The following is a 23,571-nucleotide window of genomic DNA, read 5'->3' as shown; positions in this document are numbered from 1 at the left end:
ACCAATCACACTCCTACACCTTCCTTTAAATTCCGCACATTCCCAAAACTCAACACACTTCACCACCAGCCGTCACTTGGACCCACTCACCTACCAGCCGATACTTGGAAGGAACGTTGAGAGGACTGGCCAGACTTAATGCCAAATCTCAAGCACTGTAACGTAGAGAACCTTAATAAAATTCTTCGCTCGCATCCTGGCGTTACTTCTTCACCACCTGCTCGCCCTCACATCGGAAGAAATCTAATATAAATGTGTGTAGAGTTACTTTTTAAAAACATAAAAACAGTTTATTTCTTATGAAAAAAGGGTACAATTAATATTAACACTGTCTTCACTATTTTTAACACAGTTAATACACTCAGGACACTTAAGCACACTCTTAACTACACAAAACAAAAACGTCTAAGTACACGTCTATCGTCTAAATACGCGTCCAACGTCTATCTGCTCACTATCGACTCTGACCCTGTCCATCTTCTCAACCTTGGACTGGGCCCTAATCGCGTCACGTGGTCCTAGCACCCCTGGACCACCCTGGCTGCAACGATCTCCGTCTGTCACATATGTGGGCCTCATAAACTCACAAAATATGAGCCTCCAAGTGCTTCTATAGTATAGGCTTGCACCCCTGTACCAATCCATGTCTATTTGTGGGGAAACCCTGCAAATAGCACCTGCGCTACGACTACAATATCATCTTATGTTAAAGTTATCGATTTATCTCCTAAGATCAATGAGGAGAAGAGAACAACGGTTAAGCGAAGATCAATAAATATTGGATACGTTATCACTATTAGTTGGAAAAAAAAAAAAAGAGCTGCCTCGTAAGCATCACTACGTGAAGTTTTCGACTATGCTGTACCTCGCATACTGTATTGCATACCAGCATTTGTTTTGTCTCATTCATCAGCTTGCTCTTTTGCTATTTTCAGATTTTCCACATTCATACTGTCGAATTGGCTGTGGTGTTTATTTATCCTCGCATCCTCATGTGAGAACACGAGTGGATCACTATTAGTTAATGTCCCTTTTATTCTTAGGTAAGTGGTACTCATAGACCGTGTGGGTCAACGCGTATAATACAAAAAAAATGTAAAAAATGTAAAATGTAAAAATGTAAAATGTGAAAATGTAAAGAAATAGAAAAACTTAGCACGACTTTTCAATGCACCAGATTGACCTGAGGAACAAAGCTCTTGAAAGCCGAGAGCCACCCGGAGAGGGAGAAAGAAAATAAATTAGTCCCTTCGAGAATGTTCTATGGTCATCCCTCTTCCCATTGGTAAACAGACCAAAGACAGACCCGCGACGAACCCCTTCAATATCTTATAGCCCTAATCTTATCTTAATAAAATACGAAGGACATCGGTCTATCATATTCGACAAATTAACATTTTTGCACTGGGGATTTTCCCATAATTTTTCTCGATACATGTCGAACTGTTAAACCCCTGAACATATGATAAAACAAAAACTAAATTAACTTCAGTTACTTCGGTAAATACATGTTTGTGGCGTTATAAACTTATACGTTTCAGCAAATTTAAATAAATAAAAAAGTTTTTCTTGGCTGATGTCCTACCGAGCATCTCACCTCATTGAACATCTCAGATAATGACGTTCCGTCACCTCTGGAAATGTAATACAAGTTCTCTTCTTCCCATCAGAATATTCTGTGTAAAAAATGAACTAAATCAGATGATTAGTTCATAAAATATTCGAATTTTCTCTAGACACATTGGTCAATGTCTCATAACATGGGTTTTCTTTAAACGTTTGGCAAATGTGACGCAAGACATCGGAAAAACTTTCAATGGGGCGAGAAACGCATAAATTTTAGGAATGGGAAGAAATATTCGAGAGTGAACAACATTTATTATGCTAAAACCATTCGGAAGCATGCCATCAATTTATTCATGGGCGAAAAAAACATTAAAATTGGTAATACGTTCACTGCAACATGAAGACTGGCGCGGCCTGTCTAGCTTTCTCATTTTTATGAGTTCCTCTGCGTATGATGTATAATAATTGTTACTAGAGGAGACCCTGACAAAATGGCTGCCCTGGGGAAAACGGACTACGAGCAAAGTGGGATGAATGAGGGGGTTCACTGGGAGACGAGGAGAACAAAATCGATGGTAAAAAGACATTACATGTAACATTCTAGTTTTTACAGAATTTTATGACACTTGACTGACAAAAAAAATGTTAAATGATAAAAAATGACACCGGACACTAATCGAACATGGGGGATTTCATGGAGATGATCCACTGTCATAGCCATAATCGATCATTTGACAATCGATAATCGATTAGTGAAGAAGCAAAAACAAAACCAGTGCCAATGATTATAACGAATACAGAAGGGAAATAGTAACATTGCATATTCTGTTTCGAAATGAAGATGATGTCGATATCCTTGTCCAGATGAAATAAATCAACATGTCTGATGAGAATGAAGACGTAATTCCCAAAGAGAGGACGAGAATTTGAATTTATACTGTACATCCAAAAAACCTTCAAACATTTGTCGACAATTGTGCAGAGAAAATGAAGAAAATTATGACGATGAATCGAAGATTCAAGATGCTACAAACCATCTCCAGAAGTTGATCTATTCCTGGATTTATATCATAATCCTGACGCAGAATTAAATTTGGATCTTCAATTCGTCTCACTGCTGAATATAGTGGCTATTGGATCATGAATTTGGACCAACTTTGCGAATTAATGAGATTTTTAAAGAATAAAAATAAATTTTTGTAAAAAGTGCGTGTTCTCACATGAGGATACGAGGATAAATAAACACCACAGCCAAATTATTGATAGTATCTATGTGGAGAAACCTAAAACAGCAAAAAGACCACGACAATGAATGAGACAAAACAAATGCTGGTACGCAATTGCGAGGTACACCATAGAGTAAAGCTTCACTTAGTGATGCTTAGGAGGCAACTTTTTGTGGAATATTCGGAAGTATTGGATGGGTTTTTAATAATTGGAACACGCGGTAATCGGTAAGGAATTAATATTATTCATTCACACCAAGGTGTTGATGCGTACACCTTGAGAGCTAAGGCTAATCAGCCTCGCGACAACGGCAGACAACGAGATCAGCCGACCAGGGATGTCGAAATAACAACAAATTGTCACGAGGTGACGTGTAGGCAGGTATTTGATCGGTTGCTAAGCCGGCCGAATACGATGTATGAAAATTCTCCATGACGGAGCCAATAATAATATAAGTAGCTTCGCTACATTTTTTTTTTCGTCTTCTTTGGTCGCCCCCTTCAAGTCGTTTGAAACGGAACTCACTTTGGCCCATTTCAACGTCGAGTAGCTCAGCCAATTACGAGAATCATCGGGCTTTTCACAGTTAATGGTCAGGTTTAATATAGCCCCCAAAACTCAACGCAAATCAATCGAAAATCAACACCTTAGCACATCAATCGGATGATACAGTCGAAGTAGATTCAAAACAACGTACTCCATATAACACACTAGCTATCGGTTGACCGGCACCGTAAGCCCAATCATTATATTACCGTCTATTAGCTCCGCGATAGAAATTCAAAGGACAATTATAAATTAAAATCGTTAATTCGACAAGTGACTTAACGGTGTTAAACAGGACATAATTATTCCGCATTCAGTACGATCAACGCGGAACTACGTACGTCGTAAAGTGATAAAATGTAGTTTCAACCCACTCATAAATTCTCATAAGTTATTAAACACGAACTCCCAGGCACCCTAAAATCCGACATTCGTCAAACGCAAGTCATTTCGCCTAATTACATCCGGCTCACCTTTAGTATTGATTTCAATTGCTTTTTATATGTGGAGCGATGAAATTTCCCAGTTTAACGACAAATTTTAATGCAGTTGTTATACTTATTCATTACCTGTAGATCTTATATACATATGAATGTGATAGTATTAAATTAACGGGTTGGATAACTGGTGATTGTAATTATATAAATTGATTAACCTCATGCATTTGAGACATAGATGTATCTCAGAATCCAGGAGATACTCAAGACGGTGAGGTCGTAACAGAGTTATCATAACTAATTCAGTTATGTATTTGTTAGAATAAGACTACATTTGTATTTGGATAAGTGGAGCCCTCACAGGGCAAAAAGACTAACGAGCTGTTACTAAGGAGATTGAGATAGTCGTTGAAGTTAGTCGTAACATGGGAGCCGTGCTGGAACAGTTGTAATACATGAGTGTAGTATGGGGAAAAATTATGGGGAAATCCCCAGTGTAAAAAGGATAATCTGTCAAATATCATAGAGAGATGTTTTCCGTATTTTATTAAGACAGTCTAGAGCTATAAGGTTATATTGTAGTCGTAGCGTAGGTGCTATCTGTGGAGAACCCCGCAAATAGACATGGATTGGTATAGGGATGCAAGCCTGTACGATAGGAGCACTTAGAGTGTCATCTTTTGTGGGTTCATGAGGCCCACAGATGTGACAGGCGGGAATCGTTGCAGCCAGCGAGGTCCAGGGATGCTAGGGCCACGTGACGCGATTAAGGTCCAGTCCAGGGTTGGGAAGAGAGACAGGGTGAGAGTTGGTTTTGAGCAACGATAGACGATAGACGCATGGTTAGACGATTAGGACTTAGACGTTTTGTTTTTGTGTACTTAAGAGTGTGCTTAAGTGTCTCGAGTGTATTAAATGTGTAAAAAATAGTGAAGACAGTGATAACATTAATTGTACCCTTTTTTCATAAGAAATACACTGTCCTTATCTTGTTAAGAAGTAACCCTACATGAGTTTATAAAAATATATAATTTTCTACTAATTAAAAGGTCTCTATTTATTATAACAGTATTACATGCTGGATTAGCCAGACTCCACATGACTAACGAACCATCTATCCACTTTAAATAATTGTTGCTCACATGATCCACTAAACTTGTTTTCGTCGAACGTCCTTCACTGGAAAAAGCTGACATAACTAATAACCCTAGAGGCAATTAATCTAAAAAAGGCAGAAAGGACCGAAATATAAAGAATAATAATAACAGCGCTTGCAGCAGTGGCACGAAAAAGTTTGATTCTGATGAGCTTTTCATCTTGTAGATGGTTCATTCCAAGGCCTCAATGGATTCATAAATATACTAGCTGCACCACAATCCTGAGGCGCAACCTCTAATGTTTGTGACATATCGAATTAATGCTGACACTATACGTCCCCTCCATCCGAGAGCCAATAATAACATTAGGCAATCTGTTATTTGCATCAGGAAATTTTATGTACTATTTAGTTTACAATAGCAATCAATTTTGTAATATTAAAGGGACAATAGAATTAACAAAAAATTCACATTCTTTTCATCTTTAATAGTACCTTAAAATATTCAGTTCAATACCCGTTACAAAGGCAGTTTAAAACGATTCATTAATAAAATTATCAAATCATTGATTGAGCTTTTGTGTGATGTAGCAGTGTAATACTGGATCAAACGACCAGGTTCAGCACTTTCTGAGTTTGATTTTTATCGGAATTAAAAGGTTTGGAGAATATGTTTGTTGCTGTGCTGTGTAATTGTTTTATACACTCGTAGATCAGCGTATTATTTCTTATATTCTCGAGAAGTGGTCGCTTAAACAGTCTTTTAGCTTCTCTTCGTTGTTCTGGAGTTACGGCCCGATCGTCCAAGTGTTCTAATCGTGGAAACCACGATATAACGAATAATCTGAAAAACAAATTTAATTCATTAGCAAGTATTATAAAATTATAATAGAGAATTACATAGATAATAAGAGGAAACAAATTGTAGAAACCGCTTTCGGTAATGATTCGCCAGAAAAAAATTCTGATTCAAGTTGACGACCACAACGTCACCCGAACAGGATCAGATGAGATACAGAGTCGACTTATTTCGCACCGGACTCAAAGGTTTAAATATAGTCTCTGTTGACACTACAAAAATGGGAGGTGTCCAGCTATTACACACACAATTCATTCACAATTTATTTATTTATGTAGTTACAAATCTCAGAGTGGAACCGAATTATTACTGAATACTGTTGAAAACGTGACAAGTGCCTAGTTTATTTATCTACAAAGTGAATTAGACGACGTAGAAAAGGAACTTTTCATAAATTAAACCACCGTGACTGGTCATAGGGGCGTCAACCAATTATCGGACTGAGATAGCTGAAGAAAAGACGGATAGAAGTGAGTTTTTTGTTTTTTTTTTTACTGGTTTTATTACTGGTTTAACCATCAAGAAGTTTGGAATGCACTGAGGAAGACACGAAGTACAATGATATTTCAAATGCCTTTCTGAATACCAGGAGGTCCCGGTCTTTGGAGGTTGGAAATTCCAAGCCTCCATCGTTTTCTGGCCCTTTAGTATCTACACCTCTATTATACAATAGAACTACACATCTCTATGTCCGTCAAACGGCCGTCGAGGATGACACTCAATGCGTTATTATGAAAACAACTTTGCCAGGTTATGGTTTTCGGAAATCTCTCATGGATTATCCATCTACTCTTCTTACATGATATCAAACACTTAGGCCATTACTCACTGCCGCGAGGGGGAGGGGGTGGGTAAAATCTGTACTGTCGGCTAGTTCAGATCGCCAAAGGACGCTTAGCAAGTCGAGCACGACATGGTACACGTAAATTTCTACGACTCGATCCAACTGTCAACCTACTTCACCCAAATCTTGCTATCTTCGTCATTCAGGACGACTTCAGGGCTCGATTCTAGTCATACGGGGCATCACAGTAGATTCAAAATCGTTTTCACGTGACTAAAAAATTTTCTCAGCTTAAGTGCAGCCTGTGGCGAGTTCATTACATCGAGTTGTCAAGTAAGTTGACTGGGGTCAGTTATTGACGTGAATCAGGTAGGAAAAAATTACATTTAAGTTTATTGAAAGGAGCTAAAACAATACGATCGCATTACAGACCTATATAAGTTTATATTTATTATACTATGAGGTTATTGTTTCCTGAAGAGGCCGTCTGTGTAGTCTTACGACGAAAACTCCAGTCTATGTTTATTAAATAATATAAAGAAATCTTTGTTCGTGGAATGAAAGGAACCATGATGACGATGGTTTGGTTTTTGAGATTTCAAGATTCTTTGGCAGTTCGTCAACTGCTCTCGAAGTGTCAACACATAATCATACAATAAAACTGCTCTTACTTATATCGTCTATTTTTCATTAACCAGGTGTTGGATTTTCATAAAATAAATAGAGAACAAAAGTCAATCTTATTCTCTTCTGAGTGTTGAAAGACATTTGTATGGGTTCGAATTGTGAGAAGTGTCAGGTATGATGTTGAGGTTTGATTTTAAGTATGGAGACAAAGTGGAATGAATAGGACTCTTTGAGAGCATGTGACTAGAAGGTCCAGAGTGTTGTTTCCCTTTGTAGACCTGGTCAGTTCGTCTCAGAAATCGGTATAGAGTGGACGTGTCTTCCGAGCATAATTATTTGACTTGAAATCTTAAAGAATAAAATAGTTTAAATTACTTATTGAATTGTTCTTATTTCTTATAACCCATTTCCAATACCTGGCTTCCAATTATTAAAATCTAATAAAACTGAATTGCAACTTGAGTCAAGACAAGATATTAGTTGAACGAGGATGAATGGTCGACGTGAATAAATTTATTTTCTCTGACTTGACTCGAGAAGAGAACGACTTGACAGTTATTTTCGCACAACGATTTCATGTTCGCCTGAAAAAATCAACTAGAAGCAATTTTATCTCCCTTGAAAATATTTTCAGTATGAAATGCCTTCGGAAATGTGACAGATGCATCTTCGGGGTGTTACACTTCATGGTTATTCATCCCCACCGCCATGACGGTACCGAACAGTGAACTTGGCCAGTATTACAAAAAGTGAACGTTCACAGAAAAACCTCCATTCATAGCTTACGCAGTCTTATGTGAAATTTACGCATAAATAAAGTGCATAACACAACGTCTTATGCGTTTCTTTTGCATAACATTATCTCCGGACGCACTAGAAAGTCTCCATTAAACCAGTACTTTCGGCGAGTCAGTTATCTCTAAATGTCTGATAATAAGAAAAATAGAAACAAAAAAAATTATCAATTGCTCTTAATAGGAATATGTAATGAGAATTGTTCCAGTTGACTAATATTTTTTACATGAGTTCGTACCGCAAACGGCTAATAGTGTACGTGTACAATATAAAATTCTATACATAACACGTGCAGTACAAATTTTCTGACTTGTGTGATTCAAAAATCATACCCGAGGCGCTTTTCCAAGAGGCCCCGAAAATTCGTCTGTTCATTAAAAAAGTATCTCTTTGTTGCTAATGAATATTGAACAATCAATCAACGTTGTTGCAGCACGAGGCGTGGCAAGTTGAAGTCGAGGTGAGCCGAGACGTAGACTTGCGACGCCGAGCGCTGCAAACTTGACACTCCTCACAATCCTCCACCCGAGGGGCTATTCATTCGTGAAATCACTGTGTCACTTCGGGCTGAAATCATGTTTGAAATCACATGAAATCTCATGAAATCGGTCGAAGTTAATTGCAATCAGAGAAATTCTGGGATTTCATCGATTTCAGGTGACTGCAAATGAAATCACATGAAATCAGTGAATTATAAAACTTGTTTATTAGGATTGGTGTTGAGTTTTGTTTATTTGGATGGGAGAACAATAAAATCTCGAGAGTTCTCAGGATCATATGCTCGTGTACAGGGTAATGTTAAAGAAATAGGTGTACTTTGTACCTGGTATATTTTAAAGAAACAAAGATTTTTTAAATGCAGCCAATGACTACTCATGGCTATATAAATATTAGCCAATACCGTCAAACAATTTCCTCTCCAGTCATGTCCAAAGATGGTCTCCGAGTTGATGAGAAAATATATAAAGACGTTGTCAAATATTTTTAGTTCTAAATTGTTTGTCCTTTACTGAGACGTGAAGATTTTATTTCATTTAGTTTAACTCAGTTCAGTATGTCAGAGATATACTTTATTTTACTATGTTGAATAAATGATTTATTGAAAAAGATTGACATATTTCTCCTTGTATTTGTCATTACATGACTTGGATATAACTGCTGCGAGTGCTAGTATTTTATCCGGAGATCTAATTGAATCCAACTTATCTCCCCTACCAGCCCTCACCGCCCTTGTTGCCCCATTCGCATTAAAGACTTGAAATCATATGAAATCATTTGAAATTGTGAAATCGTGAAATCACCGGAAAAAAATCCCTGGCAATCACATGAAATCAACGATTTCAAGAAATCATTGAAATCATCTCGAAATCAGATGAAATCAGCAATCACTGTGTCATCGAATTTTTGAATGAATAGCTCCTCGCCTCCACCTATCGTCCTCATGTCATAATCTACTATAAAAAAACACGGGGAAATTCGAAGTGCGGTGGCAAACCCAATGGAATCTTGTCACAGAGACTCCGTTTCGACTTTTCTCGTGGTTTTTATATTCGTAACCGTTTGACCGATTCCATTATTTTTTAAAAATAATCTTTGCGACTGTACCTATTCGACTGAGTCGGTAGAAGACCATTCCAACTGCCGAAACTGAATTTCATTCCTATTTTTTCATCTTTTTCTTAAAATTACTTTTGTGCTCCATAACTAAACCAAAAACCTTATACAACTTTCTTCTTCATTCTCTCAAAAATTACGGGTCCAATCGCTTTTTTTCATGTTCGTATTACTATCGTCGATATATTATTCAATCAAAGATGAAAATTCCCTATCGAAAAGTTCAGAGATATTCTAATTTTTTTATTTTTCAGTAAAAATTTACTTCTGAATCTTTTAATACGCCTAAAAGTCCGGGCAAATAGCTGACCACCAATGCATAATAATTTGAAACCACGCAAATAAAGATAGATGATGAAGAGATGCAAGCATGTGAAATAGAAGTACATAGACGGTCATATTTTGGGGGTTTATGAGAGACCCACAGATGCGAGGGGGAAAAATCGTTTCCAGCCAGCGAGGTCCAGGGACGCTAGAGCCTACCCAGGAGTCAGAGTTTAGACGAGAAAGTCAGAGTTTAGAAGAGAATTAAAGTTTAGACGAGGTGTGGAAAGAGTGTCACCCTGTCGTTCTGGAAGAGTCGCGCATGACTTAATCTAGAGTCAAGTAGTGAAATAATAATGTGGAATGTGTGAAATTGAGGACGAATGAATGAGTGAGTTCTTTGTTGTTTTAACTCTAGTGGACGTTAAGATTTGTTTAGGCGTTAAGATTTTAAGGTAATTTATGTGTTTTGTTTAATATAAGAGATGCAAGGAAAAGGAGACGTGTGTCTCGAACATGAGAGATTTATGTTAGTTGTGTTTCGAGTTTTGAGGATTTTTTCTAGGATAATGGTGAGTGTTGTCCGGCCATGTGGGGTTACTCATGGGACAGACCCTGCATTGTTGAAGGACTCAGGGAAGAAAACGCGTAATAAAAGAAAGGGACAGAAGACAGTGCATTTTCGGGTGTGAGCTGCGGAATGAAGTTTAATTTAAGTTGTGACCTGACCGCGGACGCGTGAGGATACTTTTCTCATCCTCCTAATATAATTTTGACTGTACAATATTTTGTAACCTTCGTAAAATAAACTAATCATAATCCTTTAATTTGATATTGATCCTACAATAATAACTTATATCCTATAATAGTGTTTAGTAGTGTATATTCATATTAATAAATATATATGTGTAACGTTTGTGTTTACGGTAAAATTCCTTTAACCCATATATCCCATAAAAATAAAATAGAACAAAATATTCCTACAAATGATAACTGCCATATGGCTAAAAGGATCTTAATATCATCTAATGTCATCATCGTTCCTAACATTATGTTAATTTGGGGCTTAAAATGTCAATCTAGTGAGAGCATAAAAGATACATAACTTCTCATTGGCAAACGAGACCCTTTCAGCCGCCCTTTTTTTCTGGAATAAATTATGTAAAACAAGTCCTCGAAAGTTGAGATGTTTCAAGTTTGGTGAATTAGCAGAATTTACTTCACCTTGACTATAAACTTTCTGCTTTTTCATTCCCGCAAGTGATATATCCAATATTACACGTCTTCCAATTAATTGGAAACACGTGAAACGAATCAAGTTAAAAAAAATAACAATGAAAATGAAAACAAAATGAGGAAAATATTTACCTGTACTGTAAGTAATCATAAAATGTTCCTCCATTCAGATAACTAGGTGCCGAGGTGTTGCCCATCAAACAAAGATAACGGAGATTAGGTAAACTCTCGCTCAAATTCTTTATGAAGGGAAATAATTCATCGATGGCGTTATGATTCAACCACAACAGTTCTAATTTCGGCAAATATGGGAAAGTCGTATATGCATCAATCCTATTATTATCTAGATTCAACGAAGTTAGATGTTCAAATTCACAAAGGAACTGCAAATTCCTGAAAAGAAAAGAAAATATTCAATCAAAATAACAGCAGAATTATTATGATAGAATAATCATCAAAGTACAATAATAATATTTATTTAATCAGCATTATCGACGATATGGACATAGGAAATGAAGCATCAGTTAATTACCACAGATTGGGCTAACTTAGGTGAGGTAATGAGCATACGTGAGATGATTATAACAAAATAATGATTAGATATGTGAGCAATTGAGGACAAAAATGAAATAAATCGAGGAAGAACATCGAGTGACGATGATAATAAAAAGGGGTAACATTATTGGAGGACGATAGCCCCGTGAATAAGTCTCAGTGTCTTCCTGATGGCAGATATTCGAAACAAAAATTCAAATCAGAATACGATGGGTGGCGGAAAAAATATCCCCCGGGTCAGGGATATCATCCTCGTTACCCTTCTCTCTTCGGGTATGCCAAACCCCCCTTTCCTTTTCTATTTATAAAGTAATGCAGAGGGCTTCTGTGGCAGATCAACAGCGGGGGTCCAGAGAGCCCAGCGCCCCACGGGGTTCGCCCCGCCCCCTCCCAAATTAAAACAAAAATGATTAATTTCTATTTTTTTTAACTGTGAATATGGTGAATACTTGAATAAAAATAAATCCTTTTTCGGAAATTTTTATTTGAAATCAAGATATGTGTGACATGAATTAAAAAATTAAGATTTATCTTGGGGATATTTTTTCCGGGATATTTTTTGCTGGTTTTTTCCAGGATATTTTATTGGAGTTTACATTTCGAATGTTTGACAAAAATTAATTTTCGAATAGAAAGAATGGATCGTTGTATGATAAGTATTTCTTTTATTCTGGTGTTTCCACTTGAGAGTGGAAAACATTTTTATGAGAAGTAATTCTAGGAAGTTTGGGGGTGATGTGTATGCTCTGTTTTCTGAATGTATACAGGGGTGCTTGAGTGGGACCATTATTGATGAGAGTCATCAGGTCCAGGGTGTTGTATCCATTCAGTCTATTAGTTAGTTCCTTCAAGGAAACGAAGCAGAGCGCTTGTGCCTTTCCAGCGTATAAAATAAAAGAATTAAAACGGAATTCACACGTTTGATTATTGAACCATTATCCCATTTCTAATATATTTTTTCCAGGTTTCGAACACAATAGTGGTGAATTGGTATTTATAAACAGACCAACGAATATCATCTAACACAAGGGAAATGGACAAGTAATGACTAATATCGTTAGATTCGCGAGAGTTACATTTGTCGCATAAACTGACAGGATCAACACTCTCCTCTATAGATTTTTTTACTTTAATTAAAACATGCAAAGCTGGTAAAAGGTAATGAAATCTAGGAATAGGAATCAAGATTTGGAATAATTCGGTCGACACAGCAGGAAAACTATTCAACTATTACTCATTTGCAATAATAAAGTATTTGCCACCAACCTGCTGAATTTATTGTGACTGATGTCAAGTGTCGTAACACAGGAATTGAATCTCTCCATGATATCATAAGGCATGAAAAAGAGGTTTTCAAATGCAAGAGACAATGACGCACCATCAGAATCAGTAGATATGGCACCATCACTATCTGACGAACTGCTCGTGTGTCGCTCATTGATATCAGCAAATACCGATTTCCCCAGAGAGGTCATTGTTATTTCTTCCAGATTCTCTTCTGAAGTGTCAATCCTGCTTCGATCGTACAATCTATATAAATTGAAAACCATAATTACTTCAATAGAGCTATCATTCACCTTCTCTAGTCACGACATTCACTCACTGCTTTCACATCTTGTCGTGTCCTTTGTCACATGAAGATCCATCCGTGATATGGAAAATCACGACTGCATATAGGTACAGAAAATAAATATATATGTAGAAAACGACTCGACATACATTAATTACACATAACCAATTAATCCTACATTTTAGAGGTTTTACCACAAGAACAGTGGAATGTCACTGCCCCCTAAATATGTGCGTACAGCATCGATGGTTTTCTACACTGATATCTTGTCCTGCATTCACGATATTCTCAGTCGATATTCCTTCATCGCGATATCAGATGTATCGATATTTTTTGTGCGATGTCACTAATGAAGATCGAGATTGCATAAAGAGCTGGGGTACCTGGCCACAGTGGTGAGTGGTGCTAGATCGGGGAGAAAATTCTGCACGTGAGATTTTCGTGCGCATCTTCTCTGCGTTGAGGGATACCAACGCGCAGCTTCTTAGCGCGCCCACAATGAATGAGCATGCGCGATCCCTGGAGATGAAATGTTTCCCGCAATATTACGAAATTGATGGGGTACATAAAATAAATAATGTTCCCAATATGGTCTTTACTTAATTTTACTTGAAATGGTTCCCTCAAATATGTAATAGTACTACCTATTCATATTTTCCAATAACATTGAAAGGACTGATTTAAATGAATTATAATTTAAATTTGAAATAGGAAAGCACTGATGGTGGGATTTCTCCTTCTCCAGGGCGATGAGAGGCTTCCTGCTTCTTGATAGTCTCAATTGCAAAAAAAACGAAGGGTTGCACTCCGGGAGTGCAGGCAGAAGTGAAAACTTGAACTTATGGCGCGTTGAGCACTTTTTTGGCTGAGCATTTTTAGGTGCGCTCGCGACATGAGAAGTTGTACATAAAAAATCAAGTTTATCAAAGCAATGTGGGCACTTGCTGAATGGACATGAAGTATAATAATATAGAAACTATATTCGAAGAAAGTGGTTTTATTTAAATGAGCAAATATTAGTAAATAGTCAATACAAAATTTATCAATTCTCATCCATAATTTCAACAACTCTTACATCATCATTATCAGCATTTTCATCATTATTATCAGGATTTTCATCAAATTCTAAAACTGAAACAATAGGTCTATGGTAACTAAAGTATGAAATGAACAATTTTGATTTAAATCTATTTATATATCTTGTGAATACTGCATCAATAGTAGTTTTGTATTTTGTTGTGCTAAGATTGCGATCATTGGACATCGTTAAATCAAATTCTTCATATAAAACCGCATCCATTTTCAAGACAAATCTATAATAAAAAATAAAAATGTAGATTTTTTTAAAGCTATAATCGTAGCATATATATTTTTTCGGGTTTTCCTACTTTTCCGGCTTTCCCATAATTTTTAGCGATTTTCGAAATAATATAAAATTCGAATAAAAATTGAGAGTTTTTTTTTATATTTTGAGTAAATATAAAAAAAGAACTCTCGATCTCGTCTGTCGCGAGGGCACGCACGAATGCCCATGCAAAGACCGCGTATAGGTCTTTGGGCATTCGTTCGTGTCCTCGCGACAGACGAGATTGAGAGTTTTTTTAAAAATCTCATCTGTCGCGAGCACACCTAAAAATACTCACCCAAAAAAGTACCCAACGCGCCATAAGAAGTTTTCACTTCAAAAATCATGACTTCAACCGCAACTTTCATAACTCTCGACTCTGCCTCGGATGACTTTATGACTCCAACGGACCCACTGGTGACCCTCGTGACGTTTGACCCTGTCCGGAATGACTCTCGTGACGTGTGACCCTACCCTAAATGATCCACTTGACGTCCTCGACGCTTAACTCTTACCCAAGTGCCTCTTGCGACGATTAACCCCCCCTAGTCGACTCTCATCTCTATTAACTCTGCGTAAGGTATGATACAGGGAGGTAGTGTCAACCTTTGATGTCGCCGACACGAAAACATGGGACAAGTACCTCCGGAAGCCCTGCGCGGCGGTGTACATCGTCTTCCCCTCATGCGCGTTTCGTCCCCACCACTCGGCAATTTCTGCGGTGGAGCGTTCAAATCTCGGCGAAGGCGCTCAACGTTTTTTTTATAATTTCTCCCAACAAAAGGTTGGCATGCAAATCGGAACATTATAAAGAAAAACATGGATTGCGAAAGGATAGATGATGATTTTTTGAAGAATCTATTCATTACTTCATACATTCTCGCTCATGATTTTCCATATTTGTAGAAATAAAGTATTTACAGGGAGACTCTTTCCACGTCACCCAATTGGAAACACAAAACAAAATTCATGAATATACTTCCCCATGTTTTAGGTCCGTGTGAAAAGTGATTTACATCACATGGTTCGGAAAATATTTCCTGATGAATGTGCTTAATCGGGAGAAATGGATTTTTTATTATGGAAAAATTCTGTTTTTCAACGAAGCCAGACGTCAAAAGTTATTATTGATTGTTTTATACCCCCTATCAATTTACCATCAGTCACAAAAATGGCCGAAACACCATTGGAATTTATGCGCTCGATCTTTTAACCTTCAGAAAATATTATCTTCTCTTTTATGTGGAATCATAAAACCGAAAGAATATGCAGTTCGAGGAATGCGGACTTCCTTATCTGGCCAGGGCCATTAGATGTATACTAAACCAGACTGCAAAAGTAGAAATATTGTAGTATTAATTTTATTTTACAAAAAAATGTAACTATTTCCCAATATTTACCCAAATTTATTCTCAATGTGAACATTCTTCATTTGTAAACACGTGTATTATCGCTGATCATGGTCAACTTTATTGTACTGAATTTTTTGATAAACTTCAAAAGATATTGAAACTTGTAAACTTACAATATAATTCTCGCCTTATGGCACAGGCATCCAATAATACATAAAACTGGCCTTTAGTGATCCATTGTTCAGTATGTTGCCTATCACACCGACCAGCATGTTTTTTGCAAAATTTAATACAATTTCGTTGATCTACATCTGTTTTATATTCTACGATCCTGTTAAAGGTAAAGTTTAAAAACTGTTAGTCTTCTATTTTGCGATTAGGCTGCAATTTATTAGATTGCAGAATGAAAGATGTTGACATAAGACTGCAAAAAACATAAGATAGATTTTCATCAAGCTTTACCCTTAAAAAGATGTTGAGGCACGACGACTAGCAAGAATGATTAATGGGGAAGACGCCCTAATTGAAGAATTTCCATCAAATGTCTTCATCAATTCCGTGAACATGGTAAATGGAGTCCTGCGCGAGTTCTTCTGTAGCGGATCGCTCATTAGCCCAACTCATGTACTGACTGCTGCACACTGTACCGTCTACTACAACGAAACATTTATGACATCTCCTTACTTCCGGCTCCCGCACCAGATGTTTGTCAAAGCAGGAGTTGCTAGTGTTCACCAGCGTGGCAACGACTACACTGTTAAACGAATATATAGATACGAACTCTGGAACACTCAGAAAGCATTAAATCCACGGTCATGTGACGATATAGCCATTCTCAAGGTACGTGAACCCTTCTCAGCTTGGAAATTGACAATGAGACAAGTTGTCAACTGAAGTTTTATGACCATAAAAACGCCCTCATACTTCCAGTTAAACGAAGTTGTAGAGCTAGGCCCTACCCAACAAATTATTAAGTTACCATGCGCCAGCCCCCCGTTCGGTGCCGAAGGTATTCTGCTTGGATCTGGATCCACCTCTTCAGATCCCAGAACACTCGGAACGATGAAAAAAGCCACGTATAAGGTCGTACCGTGCACGAATTGGCTTCAATATGGTCTAATTTGTGTCCGGAGTGAAACCGCTAACGTGACAACGGCAAGTACACACCTACAACATTTCTCTATTTCAATGTATTGATAAAATTCACTCCTATATCGTCCCAAGTTTTTGAAGTGAAACTTCTTTGCGCTCGTTGGGCTGTAAATCCAATATCATATGTAACGAAAAAGCGACAGGAAAAGGGAGGGGATGGCGCGCGTGGTGGGGCAGGCGGACGGAATGAGACATGGGAGAGAAACGAAAACGTGATAGAGTCGGAGTAGGAACATGGCTCATTTTGTTAATATGATGAGCAATACTAAACAAACCTTTTTATTAATATCGGGATAGTTCACTGGGAATTATCAATCCAGTCGCATTAAATGCTTTTTACACATTTGAAAATCATGAAATCTCCGGTCTAACTTATCCTTCAGTAAAATTCCCGAACATTAAGCGGTACAAAAATGAGAATTTCTTAATTCTCATTTGAATATATACTCTAATATGAATATTGGAGATCAACTTCCTTGATTTTTCAATGAAATCGTAAATTTCCTGATTTTTTGTCTTAAATGGGCTTTGGTGTCACTGTTCCCCGAATTCAAAAATGCAGTGACAGCAATTTCCTTGTTTTCTGTTCATTTTCAGGAAAGTATGGAACAGAAATTGACTATTCTATTTGCTTTCTCCACGAGATTTCGAATTTTCAATGACAAAATGTTCTGAAATCTTCCTGTGTGGCTCAATAAAAATTCCCGAAAATTATCACAAAAAATTCAGACAAAACTTTTTAACAGTCTGTGGCTAAGAACTTTCACTTCTGTCGTGCATGAATTTCATGCACATATTTTTTTCAGATAATTGTTGCATAAGGACAAAAGAACGAAATTAATGTAAAACCTGAGTACTTTATCGAAAAAAATCCTTATCTGATAAATCTTTTTGAAATAGGGTGACAGTGGTTCCGCTTTCATATACAACGGCAGACTTGCTGGAATAATTTCGGCAATACCAAGAACACGAAACTATTTTATTCTAACGGATATCTTTAACTATTTCAATTGGATTGTGAATCAGATTGGCATGCCGGAGGAATTTGCAAACCAACCTCATATGTTAGGCTGACAAGTGGAGTTGCACGAATATCGAATGGGCAGTCGTACATAGAAATGATTTGCTATTGATCAGCCTCTTGACTAGCCCTATCAGTGATCTCCAGGACGTAATCGACAATTATCAGCTCATTATTATTCGGTGTTAAATGATTTATTCAAATTTATGCTGAGTATCTTACTTTGTTCAAATATTTCTAATCAGAAACGTGATGAATGAATAATTTCGATATTTGCTTCACAAAACTTCATGATCTTTATTGAAGTAAAACAGATGCTCATTATAGAATCACTTATTTGGTGGCGACTGCTTTCGCTTTTGGAAGTCCCTCCCTGAATCCATTCCTACAATGATAATAGTAACACAATTAATCTACTGTCTGAACTGAAAAGGGAGAAGAGTGATCGGATTTGATAAACAACGAGTTAATGAATTCTGGCCGTTTCATTTCAACCCAACCAATTTGATCCTCAGCCATGATTTCCCCCCAATAATGTAGAAGCTGCTGAGCGTTGTTTAATTTTATTCCAAGCATAAAATAACAAATACTCATTTACAAATACTTATTTACTGTGGAAAAGCTTTAGCGAGAGAAGAGGAGAGATTTCGTGAATGAGGGAGTAGGATCCTATTCTAAAAAGAAGAGCCACATATCGTATCGAAAATCTCGAATCGAATCGAAATCTCGCAAAGATGTAGCCAGTATCCTATTGGTCGTTTAAATTTTAGGCGCTACTTTTAAAACATAATGTAAAGATCGTTATGATTCACCGTGAGAGAGAGATTCAAGTGTTGATCACTCACTCACTATGATTCAAGTGTTGATGTCAAATGCTTTCGGACGAATCAAAGGTGAATCAAATTGATTTATATGACAGAAACAAAACTCATCCATCATTTTCCGCGCGCTGAAGCGCGCGTTCGGTCTTGTGGTGGGAGAAGACGAATGTAATTAGTTAGTTCCTTCAAGGAAACGAAGCAGAGCGCTTGTGCCTTTTCAGCGTATAAAATAAAAGAATTAAAACGGAATTCACACATTTGATTATTGAACCATTATCCCATTTCCAATATATTTTTTCCAGGTTTCGAACACAATAGTGGTGAATTGGTATTTATAAACAGACCAACGAATATTATTTAACACAAGATAAATAGACAAGTAACGAGTAATATCGTTAGATTCGCGAGAGTTACATTTGTCTCATAAACTGATAGGATCAACACGAGGATCAACACTCTCCTCTAAAGATTTTTTTTTTTTTAATTAAAAGGTGTAAAGCTGGTAAAAGGTAATGAAATCTAGGAAATAGGAATCAAGACTTGGAATAATTCGGCCGACACAACAGGAAAATTATTCAACTATTACTCATTTGCACTCGGCAATTTCTACGGTGGAGCGTTCAAATCTCGGCGAAGGCGCTCAATGTTTTTTTTACAATTTCTCCCAACAAAAGGTTGGCATGCAAATCGGAATATTATAAAGAAAAACATGGATAGCGAAAGGATAGATGATGATTTTTTGAAGAATCTATTCATCCCTTCATACATTCTCGCTCACGATTTTCCATATTCGTAGGAATAAAGTATTTACAGGGAGACTCTTTCCACGTCACCCAATTGGAAACACAAAACAAAATTCATGAATATACTTCCCTGGGTTTTAGGTCAGCATGAAAAGTGATTTACATCACATGGTTCAGAAAATATTTCCTGATGAATGTGATTAATCGGGAAAAATTCTGTTTTTTAACGAAGCCAGACGTCAAAAGTTATTATTGATTGTTTTATACCCCCTATCAATTTACCATCAGTCACAAAAATGGCCGAAACACCATTGGAATTTATGCGCTCGATCTTTTAACCTTCACAAAATATTATCTTCTCTTTTATGTGGAATCATAAAACCGAAAGAATATGCAGTTCGAGGAATGCGGACTTCCTTATCTGGCCAGGGCCATTAGATGTATACTAAACCAGACTGCAAAAGTAGAAATATTGTAGTATTAATTTTACTTTACAAAAAAATGTAACTATTTCCCAATATTTACCCAAATTTATTCTCAATATGAACATTCTTCATTTGTAAACACGTGTATTATCGCTGATGATGGTCAACTTTATTGTACTGAATTTTTTGATAAACTTCAAAAAATATTGAAACTTCTAAACTTTCCAATATAATTCTCGCCTTATGGCACTGGCATCCAATGATACATAAAACTGGCCTTTAGTGATCCATTGTTCAGTATGTTGCCTATCACACCGACCAGCATGTTTTTTGCAAAATTTAATACAATTTCGTTGATCTACATCTGCTTTATATTCTACGATGCTAAAGGTAAAGTTTAAAAACTGTTAGTCTTCTACTTTGCGATTAGGCTGCAATTTATTAGATTGCAGAATAAAAGGTGTTGACATAAAACTGCAAAAAAACATAAGTTAGATTTACATCAAGCTTTACCCTTAAAAAGATGTTGAGGCACGACGACAAGCAAGAATGATTAATGGGGAAGACGCCCTAATTGAAGAATTTCCATCAAATGTCTTCATCCTTACCGTGTACAAGTTGAATGGAACAATGAACACGGACTTCTGTAGCGGATCGCTCATTACCCCAACTCATGTACTGACTGCCGCACACTGTACCGTCTTCTACAAGAAAACATTTATGGCATTCCCTTACTACTGGCTCCCGCAGAATATCTTTGTCAGAGCGGGGGTTGCTACTGTTTTTCTGCGTGGCAACGACTACACTGTTAAAAGAATATATAGACACGAACGCTGGAACGTTCAGAAAGAATTAACTCCATCGTCAAGTAACGATATAGCCATTCTCGAGGTACGTGAACCCTTCTCAGCTTGGAAATTGACAATGAGGCAAGTTATCAACTGAGGTTTTATAACCATAAAAACGCCCTCATTCTTCCAGTTAAACAAAGTTGTAGAGCTAGGCCCTACCCAACAAATTATTAAGTTACCATGCACCAGCCCCGAGTTCGATGCCGAAGGTATTCTGCTTGGGGCCGGACCGACATCTTCAGATCCCAATACACTCGGAACGATGAAAAAAGCCACGTTTAAGGTCGTACCGTGCACAAATTGGTTCCAATTTAATCGAATTTGTGTCCGGAGTGAAACCGTTAATTCGACACCGGTAAGTACACACCTACAACATTTCTCTATTTCAATGTATTGATAAAATTGACCCCTATATTTTCCCAAGTTTTTTCAGATATTTGTTGCATAAGGACAAAAGAATGACATTAATATAAAACCTGAGTACTTTATCGAAAAAAATCCTTATCTGATAAATCTTTTTGAAATAGGGTGACAGCGGTTCCGCTTTCATATTCAAGGACAGACTTGCTGGAATAATATCGTCAAAACCAAAAAAACGAGACTATCTTATTCTAACGGATGTCTTTACATATTTCAATTGGATTGTGAATATTGTTGGCATGCCGGAGGAATTTGCAGACCAACCTTGGATGTCAGAGTGCCAAGTGGGGTTGCAGGGATATCGAATCGGCAGTCGTACATAGAAATGATTTGCTATTGATCAGCCTCTTGACTAGCCCTATCAGTGATCTCCAGGACGTAATCGACAATTATCAGCTCATTATTATTCGGTGTTAAATGATTTATTCAAATTTATGCTGAGTATCTTACTTTGTTCAAATATTTCTAATCAGAAACGTGATGAATGAATAATTACGATATTAGCTTTACAAAATTTCATGATCTTTATTGAAGTAAAACAGATGCTCATTATAGAATCACTTATTTGGTGGCGACTGCTTTCGCTTTTGGAAGTCCCTCCCTGAATCCATTCCTACAATGATAATAGTAACACAATTAATCTACTGTCTGAACTGAAAAGGGAGAAGAGTGATCGGATTTGATAAACAACGAGTTAATGAATTCTGGCCGTTTCATTTCAACCCAACCAATTTGATCCTCAGCCATGATTTCCCCCCAATAATGTAGGAGCTACTGAGCGTTGTTTAATTTTTTTCCCAGGATAAAATAATAAATACTCACTTGAACTTGCGACGAACGATCTTAAGGTGACGCATACGTCCAGTGCCAGTGGTCTTCCTCCTCTTGGCTTTGATGGACCAGTTGTCTGACAAAAATAATCAAAATCACAATGCATTCTCCTCTCAAAACCAATAAAACTGAATCTATTTGTCACTTCTCTGTACTAGTGTTTAAGGATTTTTTTTTATTTGAGAAACTTACAGGAACGCATCTTCTTAGCTGGGTATGCACACTGTGCACATTGTGACTTTTGAATGTGATAAGACGATCTGCCACAACGCGATCAAAGCGTGTGTGTGTCTTGTTGTGGCGCTAAGGTATGATTTAGGGAGGTATTCTCAAGTGAAAAACAGGGGACAAGGTTTCGTAAGCGGCGATCACTTTCACGTTCCCCTCAACTCCTGGTCATCGCCACTCTTCTAAGCTGTTCGGTGTTGCTAAGATTATTTTTTAAAACGCAAAATGATTTTAAAAAGTACGGAAAAATGTAAAAAATTTTTTTACTAAGAAGAAAATAAAGGAAAAATCCACAAATAATAAGAATCATTGTTATTTTTTGGTTAATTTACTATCCCTTTCCCCATGATTTTCCCACTCATTCCCGCGAATTAATGAACTATTTGATAATGAAATATAGAATAATCTATTTTTCTTGCATTGCATTCATCAAAGGGAAGTTGAACATCATAAATATGCACACTAATGTATGCCTTTGGAACAAGTTCAACCTTCCTAACAGGCTTAAATTCATGATCATGAGTTTGAAATTGGTCAAACGCATTATCATGAATTTAAAAATAGGTGGGAACTGTCAACTTGGCTCATTTTTCGACATATCTAATAAACGATACACTGTTTCAGCTAAGACTCACCAATTCAAGGACCACAATAATCACCAGGATGGGTTCCCGAAGCTCGATTGGATCTTCCAGCTCTCGACAATTGTGTTCTACGATCTTCAATATATATTTTCTATTCTAATGCAATGGTTATTGGTAAGTTGAGAATGCAGTAGGTGATGGGACTTACATGTTTTTCACGTTATTTATTTCTTTTCGCTTCCAGGTTTGCAGATCATAATGATTGTCCATCCCTCGCCTTAGTGGATTAGGCCTACGGGGGATAGCACTTTAAATAAAACGCGTCGATGACGCTACCTCTTGGGTGACGTGGAAAGAGCCTCCTTGTAGATACTTTATTCGTGCGAAAATGGAAAATCGTGAGCGAGAATGTATGAAGTGATGAATAGATTCTTAAAAAAATGATTATTTATCCTTCCTCTATCCACGTTTATCTTTATAATTTTCCGATTTGCATGCCAACCATTTTTTGGGAGAAATTGTAAAAAAAAAAATGAGCGCCTTCGCCGAGGTTTGAACACTCCACCGCAGAAATTGCCGAGTGGAGGAGACGAAACGCGCATGAGGGGAAGGCGGTGTACAG

General features: G+C 37.1%; 2 protein-coding genes across 6 annotated transcripts; one reads left to right on the top strand and one right to left on the bottom strand.

The window, feature by feature from the left end:
* Positions 1-5,339: 5,339 nt before the first annotated feature.
* LOC135170623 (leucine-rich melanocyte differentiation-associated protein-like) lies at positions 5,340-23,543 on the bottom strand. Of its 4 annotated transcripts, XR_010300408.1 has the most exons (10): positions 23,158-23,543; positions 23,001-23,084; positions 22,330-22,565; positions 22,129-22,213; positions 20,136-21,919; positions 16,336-20,065; positions 16,047-16,204; positions 15,922-15,974; positions 14,820-15,851; positions 13,702-14,489 (listed from the first exon to the last, which is right to left on the bottom strand). XR_010300408.1 is itself a non-coding variant. In XM_064136617.1 (6 exons), the coding sequence occupies exons 3-6, from the start codon at positions 13,250-13,252 to the stop codon at positions 5,479-5,481; spliced, it is 831 nt and encodes a 276-aa protein (XP_063992687.1). In that variant the 5' UTR covers positions 13,253-13,273; positions 13,355-13,695; positions 16,047-16,187; the 3' UTR covers positions 5,340-5,478. The 4 variants fall into 4 exon arrangements, 2 of the variants coding, with proteins under 2 accessions (XP_063992687.1, XP_063992688.1); XR_010300407.1 differs by lacking the exon at positions 15,922-15,974 and having other exon boundaries at positions 13,703-14,489; XM_064136617.1 differs by lacking the exons at positions 13,702-14,489; positions 14,820-15,851; positions 15,922-15,974; ... (4 more) ...; positions 23,001-23,084; positions 23,158-23,543 and adding exons at positions 5,340-5,716; positions 11,184-11,444; positions 12,873-13,161; positions 13,210-13,273; positions 13,355-13,695 and having other exon boundaries at positions 16,047-16,187.
* LOC135170622 (complement C1s subcomponent-like) lies at positions 16,072-22,008 on the top strand. Of its 2 annotated transcripts, XR_010300406.1 has the most exons (7): positions 16,072-16,213; positions 16,346-16,713; positions 16,804-17,028; positions 17,926-20,425; positions 20,559-20,926; positions 21,017-21,241; positions 21,414-22,008. XR_010300406.1 is itself a non-coding variant. In XM_064136616.1 (4 exons), exons 1-4 carry the CDS (start codon positions 20,335-20,337, stop codon positions 21,627-21,629), a joined length of 900 nt encoding a protein of 299 aa, XP_063992686.1. In that variant the 5' UTR covers positions 20,284-20,334; the 3' UTR covers positions 21,630-22,008. The 2 variants fall into 2 exon arrangements, 1 of the variants encoding a protein (XP_063992686.1); XM_064136616.1 differs by lacking the exons at positions 16,072-16,213; positions 16,346-16,713; positions 16,804-17,028 and having other exon boundaries at positions 20,284-20,425.
* Positions 23,544-23,571: the final 28 nt, after the last annotated feature.

This window comes from Diachasmimorpha longicaudata, chromosome 17, assembly GCF_034640455.1.
Source record: "Diachasmimorpha longicaudata isolate KC_UGA_2023 chromosome 17, iyDiaLong2, whole genome shotgun sequence".
NCBI lineage: Eukaryota > Metazoa > Arthropoda > Insecta > Hymenoptera > Braconidae > Diachasmimorpha > Diachasmimorpha longicaudata.
The sequence above is the reverse complement of the archived record's forward strand: the minus strand, read 5'-3'. Positions and strand labels throughout refer to the sequence as shown.